Genomic DNA, 9,536 nt, shown 5'->3' on the forward strand with positions numbered 1-9,536 from the left:
AGGGGAGGAAGGAGACTAAACGTCACTGGAACTGGTCTCAGTGTTGTTGGTAAGGCAACGATCCTTGTGCGCCGCAAGAACTTCACAAACGAGGAGGTAAGTTCATTTGATTGGCCTGTCTTGGGTATTAATCCTTGGTCTTGATCTTGAACTGGAGTTTGGGCTGTGGTGTCTAGGTTGCGTGGTCCATTTGATCTTTGGGTTTCTTTGTCTTTCAATTGACCGGTAGTCTGTTTTACTGCCTGCTCTGACGAGTCAGTTTGCGCGTCAGCATACCAGTTCAGTCCCGTTTTTACAATTTCGAACAATTTGCATAGAAAAGGTAAGTTCACAAAATACAGTACAGTTTTACATGTGAAGATTCAAGACACCTATATAGGGTATTTTGACTCTTGAGACTTGAGAGCTTTTGGATTATCTACTTGAGTTCTAGGGCCAAGGTCTTCCCTTCTGTCACATGCAGCCCCTCCTTTGCAGAGCATAACTCACACAAAGTGCAATCTTTGTGACAACTGCAGGACTGCATGATTATGAGTGATGAATACATGATGTGTGTATCGCCCGCTATCGGCCTGACCGAGCACCTGGCATCGACATGTACATCAGAAGTCATCCTCGGTTTCTTGCTGGACGGAGTTCAGCTTACTTCATGGTCCACGTCGCTGGGTGGTCATACCTTCACGTATTGCCCAGATCCAGTCTTTGAGAAGTTTCCCGGCGAAGAGTTTGTCGTTGAGGGTAACACTCGCGATTCTCAGTTAACAATCAAGGTAGGAATCGAAAATGAAACGCCATTAAGTCTGACCAATTTCAACATTGCGGAAATGTCTAGTTTGCTTGTTACAGCTGTTTAACCTTCTTTCTGCCGAAAGCTCTTTTTGAAGGTAGTGAAAATTTCTTCTGTATTGCACGAAAGAGGACATGGGTCTAAATAAACCATGTTTGTGCATGGCAGTGTGTGATAAACTATTAATTTGATGTACTTAGATTTTGAATTTAATGCACAGGGACATATAGATATATCTGCAATCAATCGGTCGGAAATCACAGTTACAGTTGGTAGTGAACCTTGTCCCATCGAAGTACTGGAGTCGTCAATAATAACATGCCACCTTCCTGACGAAGAACCCGATGGCTTGGATGCCAACGGCCAGCCGGACCCAACTGCAATACCTTCAGCTGTTGTAAGCTCAATTTTCTCTCGTAAGCTAGCCTAGATGATAATATCCGTCCAAATCTAAAAGGTTTACAATCAGTTAGAGGTTTTCTCCAAACCTCCTGTAGGCAGCATTTTTTGTACCTATGAAATCGTGTCCTCTTACCGTATTGAGGATATCTCTTTCTTTCTTTCAGTGAGTTTGATGTCACTATTAAAGTAAATTTTCTTTCGGTTTCAGGTTCACTGGTATGGAAATCAAAAATTCACCCCAGGGAGGGTCGTGTACCCCGCTTACTCGACACCAATTATAGTTGCAGTTTTTGTGACAGCTTTGGTTGCAGCCACAATCCTTGTAGTGGTGATGATTCGTAGGTACATCAAGCAGAAGCGACTGCTTCGGAGTCTAAACAATCGTCTTCTGAACCGCATAAGGGAGCTACAAGAAGGTACAGAACGGAATCACTGAGTCAAACTTTGTGCAGAGCGATTCTGACATAAAATGTTCTTGGACAGATTGTTCCTACTGGTAGTTCTGATGATCGTCACGTATTGAAGTACGGTACATCAAACCTTCATATCAAGACTTAAGTTTTGATCCCCACCCATTTGTGTGTTGAAAGGATACGTATACATTCATTTATATGATTGTCCTCCCCCGTTACCTTGGGTGGCTGCAAACCGGAGTTTTGAAAACAAAATTCCTGTTCAAAATTTGTAGGTGACCAAAGCAGTGAAACTTGGACTCCATCAGGCCAGATGTCCTTTACGGGCTCCAAGTCTCTCGCCTCGGTTCTTGCCTTTTAGTTTCATTGCATTACATCACAGGTTTGCAGAGCGAACGGTATTTTCCTTTAGTAAGAACCCTTCTTCGACCGGTTCTCTTTTAAAGAGATCCTCGAGGCCGCAAGTAAGCTGGTGCCAGGTCCTAGCGAGAATGCGTACAGAGGATCACGACACAAGTCAACGCCGAAGAGGAAGACAGTTGCCCTGAATAACAAAATCAACATCATGCCCGATGATCTGCAGATTGGATTCAATCTGCTTGATATGACACGAGTGCTTGGGCAAGGTGGGTATTTCATTTCGATATACTTCTCAAACGCGAAACATGACTCTTTTGTCAACAGGACGAGGTACTTAGACTCACTGTCAATTTGGCTACATTCATTCACCGGGTTCACACCGGATCCCGTAAGGGGGATCCAAGTGGAACCTGATCCAGAAGGAAGAGCGAAGTTATAATAGAGGTATGTGTCAAGGGGTTGGAAGATCGGGGTCTAATCTACGTCTGGTCCTTTTCTCTCGATCTCCAAGTCCCCCCTTTCGTGAGGTAACAGATCCGCGTGCAGGCTGAAATACGAGATGCTTATGCGATACCTCCTGAAGGGAACGGACGCATCGATTTCCCTGCAAAAACTGTGGTATTAAAATCAACACTTTTTAGTTTTATCAGATGGCCTCTTGTTACTTTAACACCACTGGTGTTACTTTGCACACCCATGAGTGTTACAGTGCACTGCAGGGTGTTAAAAGTAACACCAAATAATACCAAAATGTTGACGCCTATGAAAAGTGTTGGTATAGTCCTCTGATAACACCAAGGTTGTAACTGCAGTGTTCGTCCAACCACATCTGGCATGCACAGTTGAGTGTGGAAGTCTGCCAAAATTTCTGAAGGAGGGGCACATTAAATAATTATTCTTACTTTGTAAACTTTGCTGCTTTCCACCCATTGTCACGCCCAGTAGAATTGCGTGGCTGGTACTTTATCCACGCCTAATGTTCAACTCGTGAAGGATTGCAGGACATTGAAGCACCGAGGAAGTCCACGTATAATATTCAAAGCTTAATCTTGATGAACCTACTCGCCCAAACTTTGCAGGTGCCTTTGGTAGAGTTTACCACGCAATTCTTCGGGATTTTCCAGTTGGAACTCAGCAGGATGTGGCAGTGAAAACGATACAGGGTAAGGTAATGGGGCGGGGTGTAATAGAGCGTTTACAGGTGGGAGTGAGAAGTGCCGCCAGGTTTGTCTTGTTCCCTGTAGAACCATCCGCAATATTTATACAGCTTAATATATTGATAAAAGGGAATAATTCCCCTTCTAGCTTATTCAGTTTATTTACATTGGTTGGAACGGTAGAAAATCAAGATGGCTGCCCCCTGATAAATGTCTATAACGTCGGTGGACAGCCAGATCGCTCGCGCACAAGATCTTCTTTGTATCATGGTTGCCCATCACATGGGATTTTATCACGACGATGATATAAGTGATGCTTGTCTGCAATTGGCAGTTACACTCTCATCACCTGTCTCGTATAAAGGTAATATTTTTAAAGTCCCTAGCCACGGGAAACGTCCTTATATCCTAGACTGCCGGAAGATGGAAGCCTAAGTGCATGGGGTTTCATCATTCCAATTGTGATGGAGTCAGAATATGTTACCTTGGTAATGTTAGTAATCAACTGAAATTATTTATTCACTGAAATTCAGGGAAAAGACACCCATTCGTGCGTGTAATGACGACCCTGGGTTGGCAGCATGGAGCAGGGGCCAGTGGACCTGCTTTGTTCCCTAATTTTGGCTGGTCCTATTAATGGAACGGGGCTGAATGGAATTGTCAATTACTGGCTGATGCCTGATGGTGTCCAACTGTCCCCTACTTTAAAAATCGTTCCGCTGCCACTGGATGTACACAAAAAATGACGTGACATTGTTTAACCTTTATTCCGATTACCCTTGAAATGAACTGTATACGTTCTCTCAAACACCGATTTTTGGAACCAAAGCGAAGGTTAGACATACACGTTGATCTTGTGTTCATGAGATCTCTTCAGTGTTGCTTTGACATTTCATCAATCGTTTTTACTGTCAAACACACGAGAGACTATTAAGTATCCACCGAAGCGCCCAGCAATCGTGGGATTCTAACGAGCAGCAGTAGTTTGCCATTTGAATACAATTTTCAAAAATTAGGCCCTGAACTGCTTATTTCACAGACACCAGCGACTCCCGAAACATAATCAAGTTCATGGAGGAAGGCTTGCTGATGAAAAACTTTGATCACCCCAACGTCCTGCCGCTGCTTGGCTTGACCTTTAACCCAGAAGGTCATCCAGTCATCGTGCTGCCTTTAATGTCTAATGGTGATCTTCTGTCTTTTGTCAAACATCAAGGAAAGGTACTAACCAGTGACCAGAAGATCACTTATTAAATACTTCTTGGGGCAATAAAAAGGGGCCCAAAAATACAGGAGGAAGTACATATTATCAAACACGGCACGTAGAAAGATCGATTCCTAATAACCGTCATTTTCAATGATAATGAATATCGATATTTTTCATAAAGAATGGGAACGTGTACCAGTCTTCTTGAAAGTGAGATCCCGTACAGACATACATTCTATGAACAGAAGCAATGAGCATGATTGCAAAACAATATTAGTGTAGTTGTGAATGTAACTCTTCTCTAATTTTTCACGTTTGGGCTCTTTGAAGGCACTGACGGTTCTGCAGTTGCTGGGTTCCGTTCTTCATGTTGCTCGGGGAATGGAATACCTCGCCAGCCAGCATTTTGTCCACAGAGACTTGGCCGCAAGGAACTGCATGTAAGAAGGCAGATTAAAGTTCACTATGCCCAGCCGTTCAAAATAACTATTTCAACTCAAGATTTGGAGGATAGGTTTTCAGTACGTGGTAAGATTAATCACAGTCTTTGTCTAACCCACAAAATGTTTGCGTAATTTTTCTCAGACTGGAAAGAATGGCCAAACAGTGCATTTGAAGCCTCTCGAGGGCGCTGTTTCGAGGTTGCTACAAAGTGCATGGTGTAAAGTAAACCAGAAAAGTTTGGACTTGGTAGTCTAAGAAAACAAACGCACCGTTATGAAGTTGTTTTGTAACCCTAACTATACATTTTATCTATGCTAAAGAAGTTATTCTGATCGATAAGGCTAAGGAAGAATTCCTGCGTTACCTGTGTGTGAAGTACTCTATGGACCCTTACTGCATGCGGGTGAAATACAAAATTCGGACCAAATCTTTACGTATTTCATTGCCCAACGAGGAATGATGGCGATGCGTTTTGTTTTGAGCAGGGTTGACGACCAGCTTGTAGTTAAGATTGCAGACTTCGGCCTGTCTCGTGATTTGGACGAGTCGGACTACTACAGAAGTAGCGACAAGCAGGCGAAGTTACCCGTCAAATGGATGGCGCCAGAGTCTCTCGGTCGTAGGGTTTATAACACCCAAACAGACGTAGTGAGTACACTACATTTACCTCTTCATTATTTACAGCGTTAAAAGTCACGTGCAGATATGTTTTTAAACATAACATAGGGGCCTACAGTGTGTTATGAAGCATTTTGGACAAAGTCCAAGCGACAGTTTTAATTTCCTTCGCCTGTAAACCTTATAAAAACACAACTAACCAGCCAAACAAAGTCCACTGTAGCTAAGTGGTTACATTGAGATGTAAGCGCATTGCACGCAAGAGATTCTGCTTCCAAAATATGGGGTAAATTTGTCAAAGGTTTGAACTCAGGCACTGCCTAGAAACATTAAAGACGTTGTTCATCTCTATTATCTTCATATAAAGGGCGTCGTGTGGGGACGTGACACCTCTCTAATAGTCAGTTTTGTCGCCAAAATCATGATACTGATTGCAAGAATGGAAAAGGTTGTGGTTAAGGAATGGGGCAACGAAAACCTGAGAGTCACAATTGGAGATCAGACTACAATTACAGTTACTACAGTTGCCGACGATCCCTCGGAAAAATTTATGAGCTCCCCAATTTAGCGATGCCTGTGTCTCCCTCCGTAATATGCACTAATGGCTTCATAATATGCTGTCACAAATTTCAGAAAACCAAATGAGCTCGGACCGAAGTCGAAGCCGAAGTCGGTGAATGAATTTTATGCTGCGCTTTGTGTCGAGTGATTATACGGGTGCAACTCGTGGACGTTGACTATAAGGTCCATGGTTGGTTGAGGGTCCCCGCACGATTAGAAAGCATGCATGGGAGCCCACACAAAAAGGAGGGCATTAGTAAGTCAAGGTTGAAGGAGTTTTCACACTTGACAGGACAATTTGTTAGATATCGAGTCCGAAAGCCAGAACAAGGTTGAAAATTATATACCTCCAACGATTTTGGCCAACAATTTCACGTCAGTTTTTTCAAATACCCTTCAAGCCATGATGGTGCTTGACCGGCCGCACGACAGGCTCTCCACCAATGAGAGCGCTTTAACTGTCTGAAGTAAAATATGAACTTTTTTGTACAGACTTTCATGTTCTGTTTTTATTGAACTCGCGTCTTGTTCATTTACAGTTACTTTTCAAGTGGCGTACTTTCAGTCCATTAATTGCCCTCCTTTTTGTGTGTTAGGCCTTTACTGGGCTCCAAAACAGTTGTCACTTTTGCTAAGAAATAAGCTTTATACAACCACCCATGAGTGCAATGATGCAACTAAGGTCTAAAGAGAAAAATGAGTAAACCACCCTTTATTGTGAAACTTTACTGAAAGTGTTTACTTATCATTTTTTAACAAACTCATTGCAGTAGTAACTACATATATATACGCACTGAAATACTGTCAATGTCGATTATATTTATTTTCAAAGTGGTCGTACGGTGTGTTGGTGTGGGAGATATTTTCCGGAGGCCGCAAGCCTTATCCCAACGTTGCAAACGCAGATGTCTACGACTTTCTGAGCCAGGGTCACCGGATGAATCCCCCTAAATTCTGCCCAAAGAAAATGTAAGACCTACCTCAACTTTTTCAAAGTCGTCAAACATGTTGTAACGTAACGAAAATGTGCTCAAAGCTGCACGTTGAGGTTAAACTACCTCGGTGCGACCACGAAACTGTAATTCGTACAATTAAGACGTTATGACAGTTTTATAACAGGATTTGATTAACGCAAGAAAATTTACCGAAAACTCTCGAATTTGTCACTCAAGGAAGGGCTCGCTGCCATCTATTTAGAAAACTTTTCACTGGGAGGGTTCTTTATAGGATATTTTTTCTTAATTAATAAATACAGAACGCTGCACTGACTCGAACTGGAGTTTTCAACAAGTCTGTGTGACTATTTTGTCCCACAAAAACCTCTTGCAATTGTGCATTGACAAGTGTTTTATCATACAAGCTTCCACGGTTTAGGATTGAGCTTATTGATGGACGGCCCGTAGGCTCATGTTAAATCCAGACTCACTACATCGTTTTATCCTTGGGATTCCTTTTGCTCAGATCTGAAATCATGCGGCGGTGCTGGAGGGAGAAACCCAAGACGCGATGTTCCTTCCAACAAATTGTTCGCGAACTGGAGGACCTGGTGGCATGGCTGGGTAGTGGTGGCCCTACAGCTGCGTCTGAACCAAGGCGTCCCCATCAAGAGCCGGTAGAATCAGCAGACATTGTGGGGGAGTCGAGCGTGCCTTGTCTCGCCCCTTGCCCGCCACCTCCCGCCCATGTCAGCCACGCTGACCCTGGTAGTCCGCAGGAACTGGCGCCGCGTCGTGAGACAAACAGTGAAACCCAACGTGGGCCGTCCTACAGCAACTTGAGTCAAGTCCATGCTAACGTTTATCTGGAGACCAAGTTCTAGAACGTTGACTCCTGAAACACTCTTTCTGAAAAGAAAGGCATATAACTGACACTTCCAGGGAAAATAGATGAATATTACTCACATTTTGATCTGAGCAGCTTGTGTGGAAATTGGTATTAGTGGTCTGTTTTTGTGTTATGGATCTCTGCTCTGGTCTCTAAAAAAAGGGAAGGTGAAATATCATGAATATTTCATGTGACTGGGTTTAGAATTTAGAGTTGAAGCTATAATTAAGGCTGGTTTACTTGTCAAATCCTACCTTACTAGAGCTGACTCTCACGAACCCGTTCCCAAAGGCTACTGTCACTTCTTCCTCTTTGAAAATTGCAACTGTTAACTTTTAAAATATAATTTCAAATTTATATTTTGGCACCCGGTTCTTTTTTTTTCTGTCTGTTCGTATTTGTACACGTAGCAGCGGAATGTTGTTTTTGAGGATGTGTGGAAGCAAACAGACACGATATTACAGGTACGTGGACATAAATGTCGGTAGAAAGGCTCCGAAAAATCCACTAACAAGTTGAAAAAAACAATGATTACCTAATAATTATGACCAGTAATTTCCATTGAGTTATATTCTGGATTTATTACGTACAGGACTCAATTAAATGTAAATGTACATTGAAAATTTTAGAATTTAAGATTAAGATAAAGTATTGTGGTAACTTCTGATGTCGTGCATAGTTAGACGTTGGATTTTATAACATGTTTATTGATGCGTTGTTAACATAGAATTCGAGCTCCAAGTACTAATCTGCGTACTCAATTGTCTTATTTCTAAGTAAAGACCTTCCTTCTTCAACCTAACGTTTGCAAATATAGGAATTTAGTCACACTTGCTTAGGAATGGATGTTGCATTTTGGCGAATCGCGAAACAAGACTTTCTTTGCGGGCTTTGTGTTTGAAGTGTAGAATACGTAATTCAGAGAGAAGTATTATCGTGATACAACTCATGGATAGCGATATTTAAAACGAAGTTTGTATCAAGTCAGTTTTATGAAAAAAAATTAACTTCGGTCCTGTTGCATAATTCTTTTTTGGCAACTAAAATAGAAAGTATGAGAAGATATCACAAGGGAGTCAGATTGGTGTAGTGGTGTAGCTCTTTCACCGCCATTTACCTCTGCGACTGGGGTTCGAGTCCCACCTAGGTTAGCATGTGGTTGGGTTTTCAGTCCCTGCCTGATGCCGTGGCTTTTCCCTGGAATATTTATCCTGGGTTTTCCTCTCACCTCTAAAACTGGACATTTCTTCTTTGTCTTCTAAACAGTCACCTCATCCTGTAATTGGCGCTAAATGCGCCGTTTGATGAACATATATATATAAATTAATAACACGTTAGTTGAGAAAAATTGGGCTTTTCTTTACTGAAGATAAGTAGACAAAAAAAATGTGTAATAAAAATAGCCTAATTAGCTTCAATTGCAGTTTATAGATATACGTGTAGTGTGTTACACAGAGACGGAAATTTTCATGTAGTAAAAAAAAATCTCGATCTTTTGACAAGAATACTTAGGATCTATAGCTAGAGCGACTATGTGGCATAGTGCAATTGCACGAAAAGCCTTCCTTACTAGTTTATTGCACTGTAAAATAAATCATTATTGAGAAGTTTTTGTCTGTTTAGATTTCAGCGTCGAAAAGCCTGTTCTGACCTAGTGTTGGTGTAAGACGTTCTTAGTGCGGTTTTACAACACACGACCGGCGTTGGTGTGTTAGTGTACACCACGACACCCATGTCTGCACGTACTTCATTACGCACAAACA

The 9,536-nt window shown here is 42.1% G+C and overlaps 1 protein-coding gene across 4 annotated transcripts in view; it reads left to right on the plus strand.

Moving 5' to 3' along the window:
* LOC110974068 (hepatocyte growth factor receptor-like) overlaps nt 1–9,393 on the plus strand; it is a 37,802-nt gene extending 28,409 nt beyond the window's left edge. For 3 of the 4 annotated variants that reach the window (XM_022225399.2, XM_087136073.1, XM_022225401.2), the window contains 11 exons: nt 3–96; nt 519–770; nt 1,008–1,184; nt 1,398–1,605; nt 2,049–2,228; nt 3,042–3,125; nt 4,159–4,340; nt 4,657–4,766; nt 5,256–5,418; nt 6,782–6,918; nt 7,411–9,393. In XM_022225399.2, coding sequence (XP_022081091.2) covers nt 3–96; nt 519–770; nt 1,008–1,184; nt 1,398–1,605; nt 2,049–2,228; nt 3,042–3,125; nt 4,159–4,340; nt 4,657–4,766; nt 5,256–5,418; nt 6,782–6,918; nt 7,411–7,768 — 1,945 coding nt within the window. In that variant the 3' untranslated portion in view covers nt 7,769–9,393. Of the gene's footprint in view, nt 1–2; nt 97–518; nt 771–1,007; nt 1,185–1,397; nt 1,606–2,048; nt 2,229–3,041; nt 3,126–4,158; nt 4,341–4,656; nt 4,855–5,255; nt 5,419–6,781; nt 6,919–7,410 lie in introns of those variants that run through there. The other variant, XR_015425057.1, reaches the window with a different exon arrangement.
* Nucleotides 9,394–9,536: the final 143 nt, after the last annotated feature.

Source organism: Acanthaster planci, linkage group LG04, assembly GCF_054643075.1.
Source record: "Acanthaster planci isolate LZ-2023a linkage group LG04, COTS_SCS, whole genome shotgun sequence".
In the NCBI taxonomy this organism is placed as follows: domain Eukaryota; kingdom Metazoa; phylum Echinodermata; class Asteroidea; order Valvatida; family Acanthasteridae; genus Acanthaster; species Acanthaster planci.